The sequence below is a fragment of the Zosterops lateralis genome, assembly GCF_965231275.1.
Source record: "Zosterops lateralis genome assembly, chromosome: 28".
NCBI classification, from domain to species: Eukaryota; Metazoa; Chordata; class Aves; order Passeriformes; family Zosteropidae; genus Zosterops; species Zosterops lateralis.
Window position 1 is genome coordinate 6,182,936 of NC_139788.1, and position 24,754 is coordinate 6,207,689.

A 24,754-nucleotide genomic window follows, 5' to 3' on the forward strand; every position below is an offset into this window, starting at 1 on the left:
GGACGCTCGGTGCCTGGTCAGGGCGAGCCGCCTCCGGGCCGTTCCAATGCCCAAGGGGGGGAGAGGCCCGTACCATAGGATATAAGGGGGGTTGCTAGAAAAGCAGCGGGATGGAAAGAGCCGTTCTCCACTACATGGAGAGGGGGCACCTCCCGCTAGAGCGGGTTGCTCAAGGTGTTATCTAACCTGGTTTTCAACAATTCCAGCCTCGGGGCATTTCACTGTGCCAGCGGCTCGCCACGCTCACAAGGAGGAATTTCCTCTTCACACCTAACCTATATTGGTCCTTGTCCTATCCCTGCTAGTTCGTGACGAAGGTTTCTCCGTTTTCCCTGGAGGCCATTCCAGACACTGAAAAGTCCTGCGAGAGCCTCACGCAGCTCTATTCCCTGTTTTCTTCCCCCACCCACCCGCCGCGCCTCGAATGGACGCGCCCAGTGCGCTGCCCCGGGGCGGGGGCGCGTGTGGGCGGACCGTACCACTGTGCGGGCCGTGGGTGTGAGGGGCGGGCTGTACCACGGGGCCGCGGGCGGGAGAGGGGGGCGCGGCCTGTGCGCGAGGAGCCGTGTGGCGGCGCGCGGGCTCTCGGTGTCTCCGGCCGGACCGGGCCCAGCGCAGCCCCAGCCCCGTTACGGGCCCCGCCGCCCGCCCGCGACTCCGCCCGACCCCGCCCGGCCCCCGGCCCGCTCAATGCCCAGGGTGAGGCGGCTTCGGGGGAACCGGGGGAAATGCTGGAGGCGCCGCCCTGGGAGCGGGGAATGGGGGAGGGGGAATCCCGGGTGTTGCTTGGCGTGCTCGGAGGGGATTCCCTGCTCTGGGGGAGCCTCTCTGGTCTGCAGTCTCCTTAGGCCCTTGCAGGTGGTTTGGAGGGGTTTTTGTGCTCCGGGGGACAGTTTTGGAGGGTTTTGGGGTTGCAGAAGGCTGAGGCGCTGGTTTGGAGTGGGCTTGGTGGTCCAGGAGGCTCCCTCTGGGCTGAAGGGCTCGTTTGGAGGGGAATTTGGGGGTCCACGAGGCGTTGTTTAGGTCGAGGGACTGGTTCTTGGAATCTTTCCTGTTGTAGATGAAACTCCCGGCCTGTGGGGTTTATTTGGGGGGGCTTTGGGAGCTTTGAGGGCTCCCTGCGTGCCAGGAGGAGGTTTGAAGGCAGCTCGTCCCCTGTGGGGTACCTCCTGTGCTTTGGAGGTCCCCTGTGCCTGTGGAGGGTCCCTAGGGCCGGCTGGGGACAGTGACCCTGACCTGCAGCTTTGGAGGTCCCTTATACCTGCAGGGCTGGTTTTAGGGGGGTCCTCCCTCACCTGTGGGATGTGGGGGGCTCAGTGCCCATCCCCAGATTTGTGTGGGTCCCCAAGTCCCCCTTGCACCCGGTTTTGGGGGGACGTTCAGCAAGGGAGGGCATTTCCTGTAGGATTGAAACAGTGCGGGGACAGGCTGCAGGAGGGGTGAATGTGGGGTTTGTACCTGGTTTTGGGGGTTTTTTTTGGGGGGAGGCTATACCTGGTTTTGAGGGTAGGTTTGTACCTGGTGGTTTGTTTTTTTTTTTTGTTTTTTGTTTTTTTTTGCATGGTTTGGGGGGTTTTACCTGGTTTTGGGGAGCATCTGCAGCTGTGTTTTAAGGTGAGGGACATAACTGATTCCTGTATGGGCAAGAGGACAAATTTGAAAAAAGCTGGGGATTTTTTGAGGGGGGTGGGAAAGAGAAACCTCGAGGTGGTCTATAAAGGTTGCAAGATTTTTTATTTTGTGTTTAGGGCTGGACAATGGAGGGGAGAAAAAGCTGCGAGGTGACAGTTTCTCAGGCTGGAGGGGGGCAGATGCAGCAGGAAAGGAAGGGTGACCAGGATGTGGTGGCTTTCCTGGGGTTGGGAATGGGGGCAGGGCTGCCGGGGCCGGTTTGTCTGGATAAAGGGCTGCCCTGTGGGATTTGGGGCTGCAAAAAAGGGGGGAGCCGATGAATTCTGGGACGAGCGACGCCTCGGGAAAAGTCCTGGCGTGCGTCAGGGTGCTGTGAGTGTGACCTGCGGGAAGGTTTGAGTCAGGGAGGGGCGCATTTCTTGGGAATGTCGGCTCGAGCCGTGCTTTGGGTTTGAGAAGGAGCTGAGCTTGGGGATTTTGGGGGTTTTGGAGCACAGGTGAGGCTGTGAGGAAGTGCTGGAAGTGGCTTTCCTCCAGTCAGTCGCATGATGGTTCCTGGGTGTGATTAGTCACGATCTGCATTTTCTCCCGGGGCAGTCTGTGCTCGCTGGTTTCGGGGCAAGGAGGAGGAGGAGGAAGGCAGAAATTTGGCTTTGAAAAAGCTCCTGTATGAATGGAAACTCGCTTCGAAACTCCCCGAACGAAACAGGCAGGGTCTGACTCAGAACTGCAGTTAGGATTTAAAGGAGAGGGAAAAAAAAAAAAAAAAAAAAAAAAGAGAGAAACCCACCACTAGCAGCAGCCAGAAAACTCTGTCTCCTTATGACTCAACGTGTAGAAATACTTGGATTTAATCCACTCAGCTGGAGTTAAGGTAGGAGTATGGATGCACAGCCAGGAATGTGGGTCTTACTCAGGGTCTAGCTGTGTTTTTTTTTCTAAAAAAAAAAAAAAAAAAAAAAAAAAAAAAAAAAAAAACCACAAAAAAACCCCCTCATAAATTCCAGTGAATGATTCCAGGCTGAATTCCCTGCAGAGATCCATCCTCCTCTTCCTCCCTGCAGTGCTCAAACCTTTTTCTCTGTGTCAGGGCAGAGCTCAGGCTGCTTCCCTGCCTCCTGCCTGGACTTTGCCCCGCTCTGGAATTCCAGATCTGTTACCTGTGGGGCAGCCTGGGTGATTCATGGAAAGGCTCCAGGAGGGTGATCCACACCTGGGAAAGGAACTCTGGAGTGCAGGGCAAGCAGGGAACTTCCTACAAGAGTGCCAGGACGAGGGGGAATAGCTTCACGCTGACAGAGAGTGGGTCTAGGTGGGATTTTGAGATTTAAACGGGATTCACCTCATCCCTGTGAGGGTGATGAAGGGCTGGGATGGATTTCCCACAGGAGCTGTGGCTGCCCCATCCCTGGAAGTGCCCAAGGCCAGGCTGGAATAACCTGGGATGGTGGGAGATGTCCCTTCCCACCTGAACCACCCTGGCATTCCCAATGATGTTTGTGGGCTGTGTGTTTTGGGATGGGAAAACACATTTTCGGTGATGTTCCTGCCCTGGCAGGGAACAGCTCGGTGCCTCTGGGTCACTTTGACAGCCGCGGGTTTAGAGCAGCTCCCTGTAAACCTTGGAAATCAGCCCCAGTGGTATGGAGGTTGCTCTTTTTGGGGCAGATGAGCTGAGGGCAGCCTGGCACCTGTTAAATAGCAATTATAAAACCCCTTTTGAGTGCCTGTGACCCTGCTATCACCTCACTGCTCCTTTTGCTGATGGTGAAGGGCTGAACGAGTCTGAAATCTCCTTCCTCAGCTCTCAGACCTCTCCAGGTTGGCTCCGCTTGGGTCGCTGTTACTTGCAGCTTTTTGTTGCCTCGTTTCTTTCTCTCTGTGCCCCTCTAAAAAAGTTCAGCTCTTTGCTCTCACGCTGAAAACCGAGCTGTGTGCCCCGGAGAATGGGCTATGCTTGGGAACAATTGGGACTTTGTGGCCGGGCAGTGACATTTATCAGTCAGCCCCAGGCTCAGCTGTCAGCCTGGCTTTAACTCCTCAGCTCCAAACTGAGGCGTTTTCCAAGCAGAGGTGGATGGAAACACAAATTAAGGAGATGAGCGAGGTGCAAGTGACTCAACTCTGCAGCTTCTGTAGATGATTTTTCCTGAATAATTTTTTTGAAGTTGCTTTTAAGTCCTGCTTGACTCGTTAATGGGGTTTTGGTGTTGGGTTTCATATTTGGGCTGAAAGTGTGAGAGTGTTTAGGCTGAGTTGTTGATCAGGCAGGGCCTTGTTTTCAAAGCCCAACTTAGACAACTCAGCGTTCTGGTTTTTAGGAAAGACTTTTATTGATGTCACAAACAAATTTTGGAAAGTAATTTTTGATTTCACTTGAATGTAATTCCGTGGCTTAAACAGGATTGTAGGGTGGGTTTTTTTTTTTTTTTTTTGTGTGGTTTTTTTTTTTTTTTTTCTTAGCAGAGCCTTTTACTTTCGACTTCAAACACTTTTAGCAACTTCAAACACTTTTAGCAACTTTCAACATTTTGGGCATGGAATGCAAATACCATTCGAACATGTCCTCTAAAAACTTAAGTGATGGGTGGGGAAGGTGTTTTTAAAAAAATAATCCCAGTGTCAGAACTACGTTTTCACAGGGAAGAGCATAATCCTGAAAAAATTATCTCAGTGTCCAGCTGCCTCCCAGGGTGATTTTTCCATCCATTCCTATTTAGGGATGACAACCCAACTCTGTGAGCTTTTTGTCCTTCCCCTGAGCAGGTGACAATTGTCACCGTTTCCTGACGTGTCACTTGCCACACTCGAGGCTTCTTTTCATGCCGAGGTGTTTTGGGTTTTTTTGTATTTTTTGTTGTGTTCCTACTCGGGCAGATCCGTATCTGCTGCCGAGGCTTTGGTGCTAGAGGAAACGAGTGAGTCACCCCCAGAGCTTGTCAGCGAACTGGGAGGGATCTGGGAAGGAGCTGCAGCCGCCCGCAGGGGTGGACAAGGGTGGAACAGTGAAATTTTTTTGGACCTCACCCCTCTGCAGGCACGTGTCAGTCTGAGCAAGCTTCCTTCAGAGAGGCTTTCCAAAGAGTTCGTCCGAAACCATTTCGTTCCAGGTTTTTTTTTTTTTTTTTTTTTTTTTTTTTTCTCCCTACGATAGGAGAAGATATTTTAGAAAAGGGCTTTTTTAGAGTAATTAGTGTTGTAAGTTTTAAGGCTCATTTTGGAGGTCTCTGACTTCTTTCACTTGGAAAATGTTGCAGGGGAAACATTTTGGTGGTGTAGGGGATAGAGAGGGGACACTCGGTGGGGGATTTTCAGGATTTTCTGGCATAGACAGAGTGGCAGGAAAGGCCAAAATCCTAATGGGCAGGATGGAAATTTGCTGGCATCCTGTTGTGGTGCTGATCTCACCTGTGGAAACACCAAAGATTTTACAAAAGAGGAAAACCCAACAGCTCGTGAATTCAACTTAGAGGAACAAAACGATTTGGGATTGCTCGAGGCCTTCCCAAGGATCCTTTTAATTCTGAGTAACAAATTAGCAGGGAGTGCTGTGCATCCTGTGCCCTGGGGCATTGGAAAGGGGATCCCGGTGACCTTTCCAGGGGGATCCGTGTTTTGCAATCCCTAGAAGCTGCAGCTGTCCCGAGCTGTTCCTCTCCCTCTCTCTCTCTGTGTAGCTCAGTTTTGGAGGAGCTGATGGAACTGGGAATTCCTCACGGTGTCATTCCTTGTTTTTCCTTCACCCTGGGCTGCTGTTGGATCAGTCCAGAGCTGTTGGCTCTGCTGGAATCTCTGATTTAGGAATCGGTGCCACAGCAGCCTCTGGAATTTGAGATGGTTGTGGGTGTGTTGGGTTTCACTCCCGGCCATCTCCTGGTCCTGTCAAGCCAGGAATTCATTTCCCTGATCCCTCTTGATCAGTTCTTACCTTGATTAATTAGTGCTGGTTAATTACTGCCTTTTGCAGCTTAATTTTGCCCCTTGTTTTCAGCTTAAGGTTTTCAGCTTATTTTTGCCCGTTTGAAAAGAAATTACTCTCCAATTTCCCTCAGATCAGGCTGTGAGTGAGGGGGAGCCCCGATCCTGGTGGGATGTGTGTGTGTTCAGTGAAAACTTCCCTAAATCCCTGATCCCTCTTGATTAGTTCTTGCCTTGATTAATTAGTGCTAGTTAATGACTGCCCTTTCAGCCTTTTTTTGCCCTTTTTTATTTTTATTTTTTTTTTCAGCTTATTTTTGGCTTTTTTGAAAAGAAATTACTCTCCAGTTTCCCTCAGATCAGTCTATGAGCAAGGGGAGCTGTGTGGGATCTGTGTGTGTGTGTTCAGTGAAAACTTCCCTAAATCCCTCCTGCCTGCACGGAGAACATCTCGGTGGGTCAGATAACATCTGGGTTAATCAGATAACATCAGGATCGATCCCCATTCCCTGATAACACCACCCGGAGCTGCCTCCCAGGCACATCCTTGCAGCTCCAGGAATGTTTCTTGTCCTGCTTTTCCTCCTTGGATGTTCCTGCTCCCTTTTCCAGCCCAGCCTTGTCGGTGTGTGTTGTTTTTTTTTTTTTTTTTTTTTTTTTTTTTTTTTTTTTTGTTCCTCTCTATGCCTTATCTCACTTTCTGACTAGAAAATCTGGAGGTTAATTGCCTGAAAAACGATTCCTCGTTTGCTGCTGTCCACAGACCTGGTTACAGTTTATTCTCATCGGTTCCCCTGGGGCTTTGAAGTACAAATTTACTTGGTAACAACAGGGAGAGAGGATGTTTTAAATATTTACTTGGAAAAATCAGAAGTTGCAGACAGTAAGTTTTATTTTTTTTAATTAGAAGCCTGATTTTTCTTTTTAAACTTGTTATCTCTCAGCAACCCGAACTTTTAAAATTAGCCTTGTGTGCTACATCAACCCCTACTGGAAATAACTTTTTTTTTCAGGCTTAAATACAGTGCTTTACATTTTTTAATCACTCCTGAGCTAGGAGCTAATTAGATGCTTCAGGAATATTCCTTTGGGAAGGGGAGCTGGTGTCATTCCTGTTTTTCAGAGGAGCTGGTGACTCCTTGCCACTCTCGGGACACGTGGAAATGAAATATTCCACTTCGTAATCACTTGGTAAATTGTTTGTACAGCTGCCTTTTAAAATAATTGGGGTGAAATTCCCTCTTTGATTTGGAGAGGATCCAAAATGACCCTGATTTGACACAATTTCCAGGGCAAAAATAGCTCTGGGTAAGGCTCTTCCAACCAAACCTGATGCTGAGAAGAAAAATCTAGGCATGGAAGTTCTCCTTTCTCCTCATTTTGCCATTAAATTATTTATAAAACCCCCCCCCCCCCATTTTTTATTATCCTTAATTAAGTTCTAATTGGGCTTTCACCTCTTGATTTTCTATGATCTGTGAGTTAATTGATGAATGTGAGGGCTTGAGTCTGATGTGTGTGGAGGGGATAAAACATTCCAGGATTCGTGGTGGAAATTTGTATTTCAGTCACTCAGAGCAGGAGGTGCTTTAAGGTCGGGGGAGGTGATTGAAAAGAGCTTTTTCCCTTGCCTCTGGCAAGCTAATTAATATCATTTTTGGCACTGCAGAGCTGTACTTGAAAGGAATAATTGCTGTTCTTTGGGTGATTTTTGGCTGGGTGGCAGTGAAAAAAGGTAATTTCGTGGGGCTTAATTTGCCTGTTTGAAAGTGAGGATCTCATTAAGCCCTGGGCACTGCACGAGTTTGGGGTGGCAGCTCTGTGGGGATGTGTTTTTCCCTAATTATCCTCATCCTGAGCGTGCCACCTCCACCTTCCCACTCCACTTGCAGGTCTGTGATTTCTGCCTCTGGGCTGAGATTTTATCCATCTGATTTCTGCCTTCTTTTCCCCCTCAAAAAAACCAGCGATTCCTTGGCTTCATTTTTTTAAAAAAAAAGCACTGAAAAAAGCCACATTGATAATTCAGTATTTCAGTCTCACTTTGGGACAACTCCCATTTTCATCCCCATAATTTCATGACTTTGTTCCATCCTTCATTGCCAAAATTTAATATTTTGAATTCTGGCTCTTCAAGCTGAGAGCTGTGGCTGCCTTTAAAGCCCAGGTCTGTAAATAGAGATAAGGCTGTGAACAACCCAAAGTCATTATGGTTATAACTGAAATAATTAAGAATAACTAAAAGTTATTGCTGCTAAATGACCATTTGGCCATCACTTTGATAGATTTCTGGGGGAATATTTTGAGTTGGGTGAAATTTATCTGCTAGCAAGAGCTGAAATACATGAAAAAATATTATATTGTATTATTTTATTTATTATGCTCTTACTTATGCTCCTGCTGCTGGTTTTGTTCAGAAAATAGAGCCACAGCAGTGCTGTTTTTTATATATTTGGGATTAATCCAAGCAGGTGGGGCTGTGGCCATGACATTTTCAAGTGTGTGCTTGGCTGTGTGCTGTTCTCTGTTAGTCTAGGACACCTCACTGGGAAGGGGAACACAGAATTCCTTGTTCTTGGTGCCTCCAAGAGCAGGAATTACAACAAACCCCCAGAGAATATTCACAATATTCACAGAGAATATTCGCAATATTTGTGATTTGGGCTATCAGAACTTTAATTTTTTAAGTGTTGATCTTAATTTGAGTTTCTAGTTCTTGGTGCTTCCAGGAGCAGGAATTACAACAAACCCCAGAGAATATTCACAATATTTACAGACAATATTCACAATATTTGTGATTTGGGCTATCAGGGTTTTAATTTATTTAGTTTTTTTAAGTGTTGATCTTAATTTGAATTTCTCTGGGGTGGGTCAGTGATGGGAACAGAACCCACTGACACTTTTCCTGCTGTTTTTTCCCCTCATTCCAGGTGTTCTGTTGGAGGATACTTGGCACATTTATGGCGATTTTGAGCATCAGGGCAGACTTCTGCCAGGCCCAGCACAGCACCCTGGCTGCCAAGTGAGCTCAAAGGGGGCTCCCCACGTGTGTGTTGTGAGTGCCAGAATTCCCGAATTCCCTTTTTATTTTTTATTTTAATTTTTTTATTTTATTTTATTTTATTTTAAAATTTTTTTTCTGCCTTTCAAGACTTCCCAACAACTCAACAAGCTCAGATTTTATGGGATTTCTCCTGCCTGTTGGAAGCAGATTCCTGTCACGGACTCTGGCAGGATTCAAGGCCAGGAAAACCCAAGTGGAGACAAAAACCCTGCCCTCACTTCCTTCTCCTCACCAGTGCCTCGATGTAGAACAGGCTGCCCAGTGGGAATTTTGGGAGTCTGAAGGATAACACCCCGCCAGGAATTCAGGAATTCAGAAGCTAAATCTGCTTTTTTTCTAGGAGCAAAAATCATCCCGGAGAAACAAAACAAGCTCTGATCAATCCCAGGCACATTAGTGGTCTTTTTGATGTTTTCTGCTGTGAAAAGTTTCCAAGGTCATTGATTTTTATTTTTTTTTTTAACCCACTTTATTTTGATTTTTTTTTTTTTTTTTAATTTTTTTTTTTTTGGCCGCTCACACATTTTCTTTGCCATTATGAACCGTCCAGCCCCTGTGGAAATTACTTATGAGAATCTGCGTTTCCTGATCACTCACAACCCAACCAATGCAACCCTCAGCAAGTTCATTGAGGTAAGGAATAAAAAAAAAAAAAAAATCCCCAAATTCCTCAAAATTCCTGTGCAGGAATTTGCTGGCCAGTCCTTCCTCACCTCTGGTGCTTGGTGACCTGAAATTTAAGGAGTTTTTGTCTTTATTTTTCACAGTCTCTTCACAGTATAAAAATCACTGCTGGTTTTTTGTTTGTTTGTTTGTTTGTTTTTTGTCTGAATTCCTTCATTTCTTGGCTTGGAAGAGCTTCAGTTTTGGGATACAAACACCTCCTGCCTTTCCATCAAGGCATCCTTGGACAAGATAATGGGTTCAAACAGAAAAATGGGAAATTTAGGTTAAAAATACAGGGATTTCCACCCTGGGAGGGGCTGGAATTCCCAGAGAAGCTGTGGCTGCCCCTCAATCCCTGGAAGTGTCCAAGGCCAGAGGAGTGGAACTGGCTGGGCTTTGAGTTCCCCCCTCAACCATTCCATGATTCTGGTGTTCTTATTCTGAATATTTTGTGACTCTGAATGTTCTTTTTCATGAAGTAACGCACTGTTCTTAGTAAATCAACCATTGCTCAGCTGCTGCTCTTCAAGAGGCAGTTAAGAGTTGGAACTGAGCTTTCTCTGCTCTCAGAAAATGAAATAAAAGATTCAAACTGAAGTTTAAGTTTACAAGATGAGTTATCAAACTCCAGTGTCCATCCCAGAACTGTCAGGGGTTTCAGGTCCATGAAATTGATCCAGAATTGATCCATGAAAAGTGGCCTGGGCTGGGTCACTCCGTGACTGACACAGCAACATCTTAAATACTGCAAAATTCAAATTTTCTGGGCCAGCCTTCAGAGCAGCAGCAGCAGCACAGTGCATTTCACATCTTTGTGCCCTTCAGGCTTCTCTCAAGAGGGTTTTTATCTGCCGTGTGCAGGTTTTTGTCATTCCAGAGGGATCCTGTCACCTCCAGCTGCTGAGTGTCCCTTCACATGGATGTTTTCCCCTCACAAGCCACATCCTTTTGTTTTTATTCCCCCTCCAATTATTGAGAATTTTCTCCCTTTTTCAGGACTGTCTCTTCAATAGATATTCCTTTTAATCATGAGGTGCAATTCAGCCCTGAACAGAGCAGAGGAAAATTGTGGTTTCTGAACCTTCAGAGTGAACTGGAGCAGCTTTTGTTTGATCCTCTTGATTCTTTATCTGGCACTGAGTGCTACTTATAGTGCATTACCAGGAAGCTGGAGTGTGGTGGGGTGTGTGTTTGTTCCTACTTGCCTCCAAATGTCAACTCTGGCTGAAGCAAACAGTCCCAGGCTTCTATTTAAAGAGGAGAAGAAGCTGCTATGGAGGATTTAAACAGCTATTTTCACTTTACTCTCAGAATTGCTATCTATTTCCCCCCCGTCAGAGAGGTTTCTCATTCTGTCGTGTGTAACTTTTCCTCACAAATTTTATCACTTGCTCCTTCCTCCTGAAGCTGTGGAAAAGTTGGAGTTTATAGCTGATAAAAAAAGAGAGATTTCTCATTCATCAATGCCTCAGGTGTTTTCCTTTCTCTTCAAGGAGCTGAAGAAGTACGGGGTGACAACCTTGGTGCGAGTTTGTGATGCCACTTATGATCAAGCTCCAATCGAGAAAGAAGGAATCCAAGTTCTAGTGAGTTGCCTTTAAAACTGGCTAAAAATGTGAATTTTCCTGTCTAGAAGTTGTGGGGAATCTCTTGGTCCAGCTTAGCCAAAGGTAAATTAGCAGCAGGTTTTAGAAACTCACTGGGATTTTATGTGGTTTTGGATTTGTCGCTTTTTTTTTTTTTTTTTTTTTTTTTTTTTAGTGATTATTTTTGGTTCTATCTGTGGTTGTAGCCTGGTTTGGTCCTCGTTCTCTGGGCACAGCGTGGGTTGTTGTTGTTTTTTTGTTTTTTTTTTTTTTTTTGGTTTTCTTAAGATGTGTATAATATTCCCTTTGATTGCTCTTATAGAAAGTGCCACTTTTGAGCCTGCAGGTGACAGAAAAACAAATTTCTGTGGAATTCCAGGAGAGAATCCTGTAATATTTGGGGTTGGAAGAGACACCTTAAAGCTCATGCACTTCCCCCTGTCCCAACTTGCTCCAACCTGTCCTTGGACACTCCTGGGACAACCACAGGAAATTCATCCCACCCTTTTCCCACCCTCAGAGGGGAAAAATTCCTCCCCAAAAAATAATCCCATCCAACCCTGCCCTCTTGACCTCTTGAGTGGAGCTTCCCAGTTCAGCAGGTGGAATTCCTGCCCTGCTTACTTACAGCTGCCATTGTGCAATGGTGTCTCAACTGTTTCAGGGAGGTTTTTTTAAGAGGTGTGTGCTCACCCTGAGCTTCCAGGAGGTGTTTTTCCAGGCAATGCTTAGGAATTATTAGAGTATGCCTGATACAATCAGTTTATTTTGCTGGAGTGAGTAACCAACCTCGGGTGTTGTGAGGGCAGAAATTGTACCTTCATCCTTTCTTGCAGCTCTCTTTGCTTTTTGTGGCTCAGCCACAGGAAAAACTCCTGAAAAAAAAAAAAAAAAATCCTGGCATATCAGTGAAAATTCCATATCCAGGTCAGGCAGGTTTTTTTGGCTTCCAGCCATGCAGAGCTTTTTATTCCAGTTCCAGGCAGCAACATGGGCCTTGGTGTTGTTGGAAAAGTCCTTTCCTTGCAGGGCTGAACTCTGGAATTGGGGTTTTCCTCCTTCCAGACCTTGTCTGGGATTTGGACACTTTTGGAGCTGCTTTTGGACACACTTCTCCTCCCTGGGACACTCCTCAGACTGCCAGAGCCTGGGAGGATTAAATTTGTGCTGTGGATTTCCTCTGAGTTAAGCTGGGGCTTGGGAGAGAATTCTCTGCCACGAGGGAGATTCTTCCCAGGGCAGGTCTGGAATTCCCAGCTGGGATGGAATTCCCACCTTCTCCAGGCCCGGGGGCAGCTGCATGAGCTGGGCAGTGCTCTGAGTGCCTGTTTCTGAAATAATTCAAGCTTTTGGTTCTCAGGAAGCTTTAAAACCTCAAGTTTGAACTGAAAGCTGCTCTTTGAGGAAGCTTTGCTAAAAAAAAAAAACAACTTGGAAATGGGGTTTCCTGCAGCGCTGCCCTGGTGTGGAGCCTCTCACTTTGAGCAGAATCTCCTGTTTGAAGACATTTCCCTCAGCTTAAAAAGCCTCAGGATGCTGCTCCAGGAGGGAGATAAATCCAGCTCCTCTTCCCCATGAATTCCTGCTTTTTTTCTTTTTTTTTTTTTTTTCAGTCAGAGTCTCTGCTCTGAAATGGGATTGAGTTACCCCCAGCTGAGAAAATAACACCTCACTATTTAAAACTAATATTTGCCTGTTAAAAAAAAAACACTAAAAACCAACATTCAAGATTAAAAAACACAGCCTAGGGGAAGATGAGTGCCTCTTTTAGCACTATTTAATGTCTGTTTTAGCACTGCTGGGGTCAAGAACATGGTGAAACCCATGAAAATGGGAATGTTTTGGGAAACCTGGGAGCGGGTCATGGGTAGAACGTAGCGGCTCCAGAGCTTTTTTTTCCCCAGATGGCAGAGTGAGAAAATTGGGAATGAGCTGTTCCCTGGGTGCTGGACTACCATTCCCTGTATGTTTTTGTCAGCAGGGATGGGATCCAGGAGCTGGGAATTGATTAAATTCCTGGGGATGGATTTAATTATGTCCTCGGAGCACGAATGTGACGTCAGGAAAACCAGGAAAGATTTTTTTTTTTATTTCTGAGAGGATTTTTTTGGCACTTTTTGACAGCCAGAGGGGCTTTATTCATCTTCAGGATCCGAGGGTTATTTCCTTGTTCTCCTTGTCTCACTCCTTGATTTATTGGATCAGATTTTTTTTTTACCGTCTGTAAATAAATCAGATTTATTTGATCTGATTTTTTTTTTACCCCAGGGACCACCACAAGGACGCCCCAGGTAGGTGGAAATGCCCCTGTTGGAAGTGGGAATTCCTTGCTGAGGAATTGGAAATGGAAGTTTTGGGCTCACCCTGCACACATCCAGGCAGCTCTGAAAGTTCCTAATTCCAATGTTTTTGAAGAAAAAGTTCTTTATCACCTCAAACTTCTGTCACTTTTTCACCACCTGCGTTGCCAGTCCTGGAGCTGTTGTGCTATTCAAAAAGAAAAGGAAAAAGAGGATAAATCCCTTTCTTTTCCTTTCCTGCTTCTCTCCCCCTTTGTGCAATCCTGGTTATTAATCACTGTTTTCACTGTACAGCTCAGAATTTACTTTTCTGTCCTGTCCAACAGGAATCCAGAAGTGGCAAAACTCAGAATAAGGATAAAAAAAAAAAAATGCTGCAAATCTTTGCTGTGATTCCTTCCCAGAAGGAATGCCAGAATTATTCTTGTTCCTGTGTTTTATTGAGATTGATTCATGCCAGCCCAGGAGTTTTGTGGATGTGAAGGAAAAGATTTAATTTCAATTAAAGACAGAAATCCTCTTTCAAAAGCAACATCCTGCAGGCTGTACCTCTCTTCTAGGGTGCAGGGGGTGCCACAGACCTAAAATAACCTAGCCAGCAGTGTGAGATTGAGTGGAAAATCCCATTAAAAACGTTTTATTAGAAGGAACAAATTTTGATCCATGATCTTATTCCTGTGGCCTTTCACTTCATTGTGTTGTCCTAGATATTTTTAATTTTCCGAGTACTTTAACAAAAGGACTTCTCTGCACTCTGCAGGCTTGGGGAATTAATCCCACATAAAATGATTTCAGTATTTTTGGGGGGGTTTATTGAGCTCAGGCTTGGCTCCCACCTGGCAGCACATTTCTGAGCTGTGTTTGCTCTTCAGCAAGAGTTGAAGTGCATCTCAAAATGAAAGCTCTGGTGGTTTTCAACTGTTCCTGTGCGCTGTTTCCAGCTTTCAGGGGATATTATTTTGTCAGAACCTGTTCTTAAAGTGCTCCAGGAAAGGGTTTTTTTGTGCCTGATGAGGGGAGAGGGCTCTTTTTAAACTAATTTCCTTCCATTTCCAGAGTTTGTGGAATAATCCAGGGTTCTGCCTTGAGTTTCGCTGCTAAAATACATCACAATCATCTAAAGAAAAGCACTAAATAACTACAAAATACTTTCTCCCCCCCCCTCCCTTTATATCCTTTCTCAGGCACTCCCCATATCCAAGAAAATTCTAAATTGTGGGATGTTGTGCTTGGGCCTGGAAGAAAAGCTGTGGAGCACAAATTCCAGGGGAGTTGTGTGTCCTCAGGAGAAATGGGAAGCTGCTTTCATATCAAATTGATGAGATTAAAATACTGTGAAATAATTACTTTAAATTATTTGATATTAAATATGGCCTGGATTTAATGCTGGCTGCCCCTTCAACAGCAAAAAAAGAGTGACTTTTTTCCATTATTTGCTCACCTTTCTGCTCGTGAAAATGGGTTTTTATTTCAAATTAAAACCAGCCAGGTGATTGATAACTCCCTGAATTCCTGGCACCCAGAGGAACTGCTCAGTTGGAATTGGGCATTTTTAGGAACAGCTTCACCTCCTGAGATATCCTTTGAAAATAAGATTTTCAAAGGATGCCACAACCACCGGCAGAACTCTGCAGAGTTCTCCTCTCTCCCATGTTTATTTGAAAATACCTATTGATTTTCTTTTTTTGTTGTTGTTGTTTTTTTTGTTTGTTTGTTTTGTTGTTTGTTTGTTTGTTAAATAAAATGGGATTTCAAGGGCAGGGATTTTTCTAAAAAAAAATATATATCCTTTATTGCAGAGGACTGCACCTGGGGCTTCACTGCAAAGTGCAATTAAATGCTTGTTAAACATTTAATGTTGCATTATATCAACTTGCAAGCCCCTGTGCCACCAGGGAAAAAAAAAGTCAGGATGGGATTTTTTTTTTTTTTTTTTTTTTTTTTTTTTTTTTTTTTTTCTCGCTAAATCCAGGGATTTTTCTCTTACTTGGGGCTTGTGGATTTAATGGAATTTTTTTCCCCTCAGGACTGGCCATTTGATGATGGAGCACCACCCCCCAGTCAGATCGTGGAGGACTGGCTGAACCTTTTAAAAACCAAATTTCGGGAGGAGCCCGGATGCTGCGTGGCTGTTCACTGTGTGGCAGGCTTGGGAAGGTCAGTGCCCTGCTCTCTGGGCTTTAAATTGGATTAAAACTTCATTTATTTGGCCAGGAAGGTGTTTAACAAACACCAATTTTTCTCTTTTTCCCCAAAGAATTTAAACCAACAAGCTCAAATTTGTGTCACAAAATTGATCAAAAACCTTGGAGAGATGACTCAGGACACTTGTATCAGTCATGAATTCATCAGTTTAAAAGTGTTGTGAATTCACTAATTTGAAAGTGTTGTGAATTGATCCGTTTAAAAATATTATGAATTTGTTAATTTAAAAGTATTTGTGCTAAAACAGTAAACCCTTCTGTGCTATTTTACACAAATATAATACTTTTTTAATGGTGGATTTTTCCTTTTTTTTAATTTCCTTCTGTTTTCCACTGATAAACTGTTCATGGAGATGTTAAAAAAAGCCATTTAGGAGCACTGCTTTAATTATTTTTCTTTCTCTCAAGTGGCTCCAGTTTGGAGAAGTCAACCTGGAGTTCCTTCCTCACAACTCCCAGCTTTGGGGAAAAACCTTTCCCAAAGATAAAAAAAGTGCTGCAATTCCCAAATGGAACCCCTGGATTTTGTGATTTTTATCCTGTGGGCTTAGAAAAAAAAAAAAGTAATTTAGGTATTAATGTTGTTCCACTGACCATGTGATGTTAATATTTAAGGAAAACAAAGATTCAAAGAGTAGGGAGTGCATCAATTGTTAAATTTCCATCTCTGGAAGAGGAGAGAGGAGGAAATGAGAAGCCAAAAGGAGAAATGGCCAAATTTCCTGGCACAGGAACCATTAACATTTGGTTTTCCATTTGGGCTCTATTTTTATCCAAGGAACATCTTCAGGACCTGCCCCACATGTGGCTCGATTGGTTCTTTAGAGAAGAGACAGTTGTTTTATTTTATTCTGTATATTTATTCCATATATTTATTCTATATTTTACATTCCATTCTAGTCCAGTGACCTTTGAAGTTTCAAATCCACACTTGGACAGGGAATAATTGTATTTATGCAGGTGCAGGGTGATAGTGGGAGTTATTCCTCCTGAATTTTCTTGCTTTAGCCACAGGAATTGTCCAATTCCTGGCACCTTTTTAATACTTTTTTTACTCCACCCTTACGGGTGCCTGTTGCGCTGTGGGGTAGAGAAAAATCAATATATTCTGGGATTCCTGCTTGTTAAAAACCAATTTATTTACCCCTAATTGACTTCTGAAATGAAGATCCCAAAGCAGAAAATTCTACTTATCCCTGTTCCTTTACAGAATTAGTTAAAAAAAGAAAAATACATAAATATCTATAAAGCCATAGCTCTGTTTCTGCACAGCTCAATCCACGCTCAAAAGCATTTCAGGGATGTTAAAAAGCAGAAAATTAGGTTAAAGTGAGATAAAACACCATAAAAATCCAGAATTATTCTCATACCCCGACCACTAAAGAGCTGCTATTGATTTTTATTTCCTTTGGAAGCAGAATCCCTTTAAAAAAAAAAAAAAGTCATTTTACATTGAGCAAAACACCTTTCTGTAGGAAATACTGAGAGGAAAAAAACCCTTCAGCTGCTTGTTTGGGGAAAGAAATTGGATGAATTTTGAAGGATTCCATTTATTATTTCTGTGGATCTTTCCGTAAATATTGATTTTTTTTTTTTTCCTGCAGGGCTCCTGTTCTGGTCGCACTTGCTCTCATTGAATGTGGAATGAAGTATGAGGATGCAGTTCAGTTTATAAGGCAGTAAGTGAAAATTCACTTTTTTTTCACCCCAAGAATCTTTTTTTCTGGTTTTTGACCAGCTTGAGGTAAAATTAAGGAAGATATTTAAGATTTAAGGTTTTTTTTAGGAGTTTTATCCTAAAATAAATGATACCTCGTTAAAATTGGGGTTTAAATGTGAAGAAAAAACTCAAATATTTTGATTTTTGTGAGGTAAAAGTGTCAAGGATGGAGCTATAAAAATTACTTTTAATAAATAAAAATAAAAATTCAGTCCTCCTGAGGCTGAGCCAAGAAACGGAGCTCGGCACTTGCAGGAGAAATTTTAGGGAGAATTCCCTACTCAGAAATCTCAGGAATAATAAAATTCAGTGCCAACACCCCTGGAAATGTGGCTCAGCAGGTGACATTTATCCTTGGATTGCTGCAAACAGATTTTCCTGACTTTTTTGAATTTTTAAATTTTTTTCCTTTTTGTGGGCCCCTGTTATCTCTTTGTCTCACCAAAAAAAAAAAAAAAAAAGGGAAGAAAAAAAAAAAAAGAAAAGTAAAGCCAAGGAAAATTAAAAAAAAAAGGTAAAAGTGAAAAATAAAAAAAAAAAATTAAAAAAATTTTAAAAATTTTAAAATGCTGGAATTTAACCTGAATATTTCCCTGAATTATCGTGAAATATACAAAAATCTGCTTTTTTTAAAGCTAAAACCTCCTTAAAACAATAATTAATCTGCTCTGAAGTGAGAAAAACGCTACTTTTTCCATTGATATCCACTTGGTGGTTTTTTTTTTTTTTGTTTTTGTTTTTGTTTTTGTGTTTGTTTTGGTTTGTTTTGGTTTGTTGTTTTTTTTTTGTTTGTTTGTTTTAGGAAAAGGAGGGGAGCTTTCAATTCCAAACAGCTGCTTTATCTGGAGAAATACCGGCCCAAGATGCGATTACGCTTCAAAGATGCCAACGGTCACTGCTGTGTTCAATAAATAAACACCAAAAAAACCCCCAAATTTGATCTCAAAAAGGAAGGCAGAAGTGAGCTGGGGGCTCTTCTCTGGACTCTTGGCACCTGGAAATGTGAATCTGTAATCAAAAAAAAGGAGAAAAAAAAAAAGAAAAAAAAAAAGTCATTAAATTAGTGGTGGAGTCAGCGTTCTCAACCTCTGTCCTTAAAATGAAATAAAAAAAGGATGATGATGATTGAGAGGAAAAAAAAAACAAACCCAAAATTAAAAAAAAAAATAAAATCAATTAAGAGAAACATTTCAGTGGAGGATTGTTTTCTCCTTAAGCTGCAGTCTGCATGGAGAAAAGCAGTTTCTGAACCTTCTGTATTTTTAACTTTTTAAGAAAAAGAAATAAAGTCAACTTTATGTCTAAGGAAAAGCAGCAGAGCATTACCTTGTGCAGAAAGGATTTTCTCGAGGTGAAGAAAGCACCCCCAGCCAGGGATGTGGATTCCTTTTTAAAACTCTTTTAAAAATGAATTTTTTTTTTTTTTTTTTTTTTAGTTGTTTTTAACCTGGCAGAGACACGAGGAGGAGCTGGCTGGGAACAGCCTGACAGCCTTAAATCCCTTTTTTTTGGGCACATCCCAGGAACTGGGGGATGTTTTCCATGGAATTCTGTCTCCTGGGGGGGCTTGAACAGGAACCTCACTGCCTAAACCCTCTGGGGAATCTGTTTTTGGGAGTATGTGTGTGATTCTCGGTCTGATTTTTTTTCCTAAAGAATTCAACTGAAATGTTAATTTTAGACAGAAAATCCATGCTTGGCAGACAAGACTGATGTTCCAAAGTGTCCTGGGTGAGCGAGGGGCAATTCAGACAAGGATTTAAAATTAATTTCTCTGTCAGAAAGATGGAAAAGGCTTTTTTTTATTTTATTTTTTTTTCCTGGTGCTGTCCACATTCCCTGCCTTGCTGAGCACAGGAAATTGGGATTTTGGGGGAGGGCCTCACTTGGTGTGAGGGGAAATTTTCTCAGCTAAACCTCTGATTGCCTTCTTTTTTATTGAAGTTCTTGGGATGGAAAAATCCCAAATTCCACCCCAAAATCCTGACACCCTTCATCAGCAAACCCTAAAAAATAGGAATTGTGGAGATCTTTTTGTGGGGCTGCAGGGGAACAAATCGAAGGATTTTAGGAACAGTTTTCACCAGGCTCCTTCTACCAAACACATTTTTGATTTTGGCTGCCCCAGGGATGACCTTGAGCACCTTTTCTGGGATATTTTTCCAGAATCTCCACCTTTGGAAGGGTTTGGATCCACCTTGCTGAGCACAGAAAATTGGGATTTTGGGGGAGGGTCTCACTTGGTGTGAGGGGGAATTTTCTCAGCTGAAGCTCCGATTGCCTTCTTTTTTTTATTGAAGTTTTTGGGATAGAAGAATCTCAAATTCCACCCCAAAATCCTGACACCCTTCATAAAAACTTGGATTTTGTGGGGCTGATAGTGAACAAATCAAGGCATTTTAGGAGCAGTTTTAGCCAGGCTGCTTCTACCGAACACATTTTTGTAGGGCTGTGCCCCAGGGGTGATCTTACACCTTCTCCTGGATATTTTCCCATAATATCCATAATTTTTCCCATAATATCCAACCTTGCAAGGGTTTGGGTGCAGGTTTAGGGCCGTGTTCCCTCAGGATATTTTGCTGCGGGATCACCAAAAGTTGCTGCGCTGTACCTGTAGTAGGTGAGGCCCCATCCCTTCCTAACCCCTCATCCTCCTTTTCCCAGGATTTCTCCCTCTTCCAAACTCCTGCAGGAGCCTTTCCAGAACACAGGATAAATGGATTTTTGGAATTCCAATCCCCTTGGGAGAGATTTTGATTGATTTAATCAGAAAATGTTGGTCCTTGTCAAGCCCCTCGGGTCAACTCCCCAAAGCCCTGGGTTTCCCTGCATCCAGCTGTGTGTGCTTGTGCTAATTCCCTCCTCCCTGTGGAATATTCCCAAGTTTTTCCATGGATCAAGGAGACCTGGAAGTGGATTCTGCTCTGGGGAGTGGCTGGTGATGCCCGGGATGGGCGGGAAATGGTGCTAAAATCACCAAATTCTGCCCTTTGCCTTCCCCTCCCACACCAGCCTGATGAGCAAATTAAAACTCACCTTTCTGCAAAGAAAAAATGAATTTTTTTTAGCCAAAGGTGATTTTAAAACCAACTTGACAAATCCTGGAAGTCACACTGGAGGGGAAGTTGCTGAACTGGATGAAACCCCCAGCTCCCCCTGAAGAAAACAATAAACCAAATTTTAAACACTCCATGTATAACTTCATGTTCTTCCTCCTGTTCCCCTAACTCCCCTCTTGATTTATAATCTCTTAATTATCCTATCCAGCCTTAATTTGAGGGGGAAGCAGTGGAAAAAAAAGTGGATTATCCCCATGTCCCCATGAGCTGGGGGTGTCACTGTGCCCCCCTCCCTGTGTCCCACAGGCACAACCCCTGGCTCAGCACTTCAACGTGGTGCAATAAAGTTCTTGGAGTAAAATCTCTTTTTTCCTCTGCCTCGTGATGTGTTCATTGCAGCTCATTAAATGGGAAATGATTGCCTTTAATTGTGTTTAATTATCTCCAAGAGTTGGTACTCCACCATTTGGAATTGCTACCGGAAAAAGCTGTTTTTAACAGGGAAACGGAGAAAATACCCTCCCTTAATCTCTTTAAAAAATTAAAAAAAAAAAAAAAAAAAAAAAAAAAAAAAAGTGGAAACTTACCTTGAAACAACCCAAACAACAGCTCTGACCTTTCCCAAGAGCGGTTGCCAAAACTTTTCTGGACAACGCTTGACCTGCCAGCACCTGAAAGGGGCGCATTGTTTTGGGGTGAAAATAGGGGAATTTTGGGGTCCTGAATACCAATATTTCCTCTTTCCTCACCCCTGGAATGCTGTTAATCTGTTTAATTCATCTAAATAATTTCAGGTGATTCTTTTTTCCCCTGGATTTTGCAAAGAAAGTGGATCTGTTTAATTTATTTAAATTAATTTCAGGTGCATTTTTTCCCCCTGGGTTTTCACTGATGACGATCAGCTTTCAGAGAAATCTCCTCTTTTCAAATGGGTCTTGTATTTCCAGCATTTATCAGATTTTTCCCACTCCCAGAACAAAATTTTAATCCCTGTTGGCTGTGAAAGAATAAAACTCCTGTGAGGGGAGACAGGAAGTACAAATCCTTTTTTTTTTTTTTTTTTTTTTTAAACAGCAAACTCTTGTTTTTCAGATTTTCTGGTTTTTTTAAAAAATTTTTAATTTTTTTTTTTTGTTACCATGCCTAAAAGGGAAATGTCCTGCTAATTAAAGGCTATTTAAGAGAAAAATTAGCAGGCCCTTAATTGGAGCTGAGATATTCCTGTGTGATAGGAATCACTTTTTTTCCTCTGGATCATTTTTTTTTCCCACCAAAATCCAGGCAGCTGCAGCTGCTGGTGCTGGAATTGGAGATAACACTTTAATTTGTATCATTTAAAATGCTGTTTTTGGAGCAATTAAGGATGATGAGCATGGTGGAGCCGCAGGAATCACTTCAGAGAATTCCAGGCTGGAATTGGAGGGGAACCTCCAGGATCAGCTCATTCCAGAGGCTCCAACCTGGCCAATTCCCCTTGAAAATATTTTACTAAAATCTTTCATTTTATGAAAAAAAAAAAAAAATCCTTTCATTTCATTCAAACTCTTGCAGCTCTGGGGTGAATTACTCAATGATTTCTGTGGTTTCGATGTCCTGGATTGGAGTGGATTTTTGGCGGGGGAGGGGGGCGGGTCACAAACGATCCTGGGACTCCTCGGAGTGGAAATCTCAGAGATTCTTGCCTGGATGTGGATGGATCCTTCTAGAAATCCCAAGGGAGAGAGGGAATCTGCTCCCAGGCTGTGGAATATTCTCTGGAAGGAAGGAATCTGCTCCCAGGGTGTGGGACATCCTTTGGAGAGAGGGAATTTGGGATGTGCAGCCCCTGTGGAATGAGGAAATCTGGTCCCAGGATGTGGAACATTCTCTGGAGGGAAAGAATCTGGGAATTTGGGATGCTCTGGTGCTGTAGAGAGGGGGAATCTGGTTCCAGAGTGTGGAACATCCTGAGTCTTCCTTGGGAGCTCAGATTTCCATCCATTCCCATTATCCTGGCCCCGGGTGTGACACCCACGGGCTGTGGCCGTGTCCTGGCAATGCCCCCGGTGTCCCCTCTGTGCCTATAGGGCCGATTTCTCAGCTGAAATCCCAACTCGAGATTTCCGTTTATTTCCGTGAAAAATCCAAGCAGAACGGCGGAATTAAATGGAATTAAATGGAATTTCCTTCTCTTGGAAACGGCTTGGAATAAATTCTGCTGGGCTGGGAGGTTCCTCTGGGCAGCTCTTTGTCACTTGTCACCTTCCCCTGCCCGCCAGCTGGGTGACAACTGAGCCAGAGCTTGGGGATGTGGGAAATTCCTCCGGGAGAGAAGTTCCAGCACTGCTGGCACTGCCCCTGCTGTCGCCTGTCGCCCCCGGGGTGTTCAGGGTGTTCCTGCCCTTGGAGCTGAATTCTGGGTTTGTCCTTCCCGGACATATCAGCTGCGAGGTGGAAAACCTCTGCCAGATTTTAAGGGATGGATGCACTGGAATTGTTTCACCTGTTTGGATCTGCTGGGTGTTTTTGGGATCACAGCAGCAGGTGACATTTTTGTCTGAGTTTATCTTAGGGAGGGACAAAGCCACAGGCCCAGAGCAGAGGACAAAGCTGCCATTGTGCATGACCAGGAGAAAGGGGGAGCCTAGGGGATGGCTGAGGGCTGTGTGTGATATCACTGCTCCTTCCCTAAATACATCCCTGCTCCTTCCCTGATATCCCTGCCCCATCCCTGATATCCCTGCTCCATCCCTGCTCCTTCCCTAAATCCATCCCTGCTCCATCTCTGCTCCTTCCCTGATATCCCTGCTCCTTCCCTGCTCTTTCCCTGATCCTTCCCTGCTCTTTCCCTGATCCATCCCTGCTCCTTCCCTAAATACATCCCTGCTCCTTCCCTGATATCCCTGCCCCATCCCTGATATCCCTGCTCCATCCCTGCTCCTTCCCTAAATCCATCCCTGCTCCATCCCTGCTCCTTCCCTGATATCCCTGCTCCATCCCTGCTCCTTCCCTAAATCCATCCCTGCTCCTTCCCTGATATCCCTGCCCCATCCCTGCTCCATCCCTGCTCCTTCCCTAAATCCATCCCTGCTCCTTCCCTGATATCCCTGCCCCTTCCCTGCTCTAGCATTAATGCAGGAACTCAGGCTCAGAGGCTGCCCAGCTCTGGGACCTGCAGGCACAAAGAGCCTCGAGGAGGAGAAGGAAGAAGGGCTCAATCCTTTATCTCCTGCAGCCGTGTATCAATTATCCCCGGCGTCTCAAAGCTTGAGATGGGAATGGGTTTTTCTGCTCTTTTCAAGAGAGGCTCTGGCCTGGCAGAGGGGAGAGCCAAGGGCAGGAGATTTCTCCGGGTCTCAGGGGGTGCTGCTGATGGGAATCAGAGAAGTCTGCCCTGCTCTGCTCCACAGGGAATGCTGAACAATTGGAGAGGAAGCCACCAGCCCTGTGTGGCAGGGAGTTAAGGAAACAGGATCAGCTCTGAGACAGAAAGGTTAAAAAAGCCATTTTTAAGTATTTTTTGGTGCCAGCCTGGATCTGCTGCGGTGTCCTGGTATGACACTGTCACACCTCATGGCTCTTGGAGGGCTCCTGACCGTGGCCATGGGGTTTTAATGCAGCAGCAGCCTCTCCCTCATTGATGGGAGCTCTCTGCTGCTCCCAGAATCCCACAGCTGATCGCTCCAGGGGCAGCATTAAATCCAGACCTCCTCAGGACCTCCCAGAAGGGGGAGGAATGGATTTGGAGCCTCCTGAAGTGATTTCTTGGCTGGGGGCTGGCAGGACACGGAGCTCTGCCTGCTCAGTGTCATCCCTCATCTCCTGGGGATTCCTAATCCACATCCTTGGCATCCTCAGGGATGGATCTGCACCTCCTCGGGATGGATCGTGATGAGATCCCACTCCCAGCCCATGTAAAAGCCCATCCAGAGCTCCAGGAGTGCAGGAATTCCTGCTGAGCAAGAATTTATATTTTCTTTTTTTTTTCTTATTTTTTCTTTATATTGTGTTTATTATTTTCTTTATTGTTTCTTTATTTTTCTTTATATATATATATATATATTATTTTTTCTCTTTTCTTTACTTTTCTTTCTTTACTTTTCTTTCTTTTTCTTTACTTTCTTTGCTCCAGGTGTGACGCTGAGCCTCCTCCCAGGCCTGCCCCCGAGGGGACCCTGCTGTCCCTGTGAATGGATCCTGAGGAGTGAAAATGGATCTAGGCTACAGCTCGGGCACCCTGCGGGACACTTCACACCCAGCCTGGCCTCAGCATTCCCAGCCTGGCCACGTTCCTGCTGCTGCCACTCCTCCTTGGCCCAAAATTCGCTTTGAGGTGATTCCTGGGATGCTGGACTCTCTGGGATAGCAGGAGGCTGTTTTCACCTAGAAATTGTTGAAATTGATTCAACTTTTGGGGGGGAAAACCCCCGAGCTGCTACTCCTTCCTGCTCTGTGAACTCTGGGAATATGTTCCTGTGAAAGCAGGGAATCTTTCCTCAGGAGCTGAATCAGGATCTGGGCACAGAGCTTTTTTAAAGGAGCTGAATTATTGTCTTTAATCCTTCCCAAAATCTGGGATTCCTGACCTGTCTCAGCACCTTTGTCTCTGCAAAGGCACAATCCTAT

General features: G+C 44.2%; 1 protein-coding gene across 4 annotated transcripts; it reads left to right on the plus strand.

Moving 5' to 3' along the window:
* Positions 1–559: 559 nt before the first annotated feature.
* On the plus strand, positions 560–20,724 carry PTP4A2 (protein tyrosine phosphatase 4A2). Of its 4 annotated transcripts, none has more exons than XM_083879705.1 (8): positions 560–699; positions 8,481–8,605; positions 8,702–9,050; positions 9,165–9,247; positions 10,774–10,866; positions 15,193–15,323; positions 16,975–17,049; positions 17,893–20,724. In XM_083879705.1, exons 3-8 carry the CDS (start codon positions 9,023–9,025, stop codon positions 17,999–18,001), a joined length of 519 nt encoding a protein of 172 aa, XP_083735831.1. In that variant the 5' UTR covers positions 560–699; positions 8,481–8,605; positions 8,702–9,022; the 3' UTR covers positions 18,002–20,724. The 4 variants fall into 4 exon arrangements, with proteins under 4 accessions (XP_083735831.1, XP_083735832.1, XP_083735830.1 ...); XM_083879706.1 differs by having other exon boundaries at positions 8,955–9,050; XM_083879704.1 differs by having other exon boundaries at positions 8,481–9,050.
* Positions 20,725–24,754: the final 4,030 nt, after the last annotated feature.

Excerpts from the sequence above, each read along its gene's own strand:
- PTP4A2 (XM_083879704.1), top strand. The coding sequence starts at position 9,023 with ATGTTTTCTGCTGTGAAAAGTTTCCAAG. Across the intron at positions 15,324-16,974 it reads TGTGTGGCAGGCTTGGGAAG|GGCTCCTGTTCTGGTCGCAC; the intron begins GTCAGTGCCCTG and ends TTTTTCCTGCAG. Across the intron at positions 17,050-17,892 it reads GCAGTTCAGTTTATAAGGCA|GAAAAGGAGGGGAGCTTTCA; the intron begins GTAAGTGAAAAT and ends TGTTTGTTTTAG.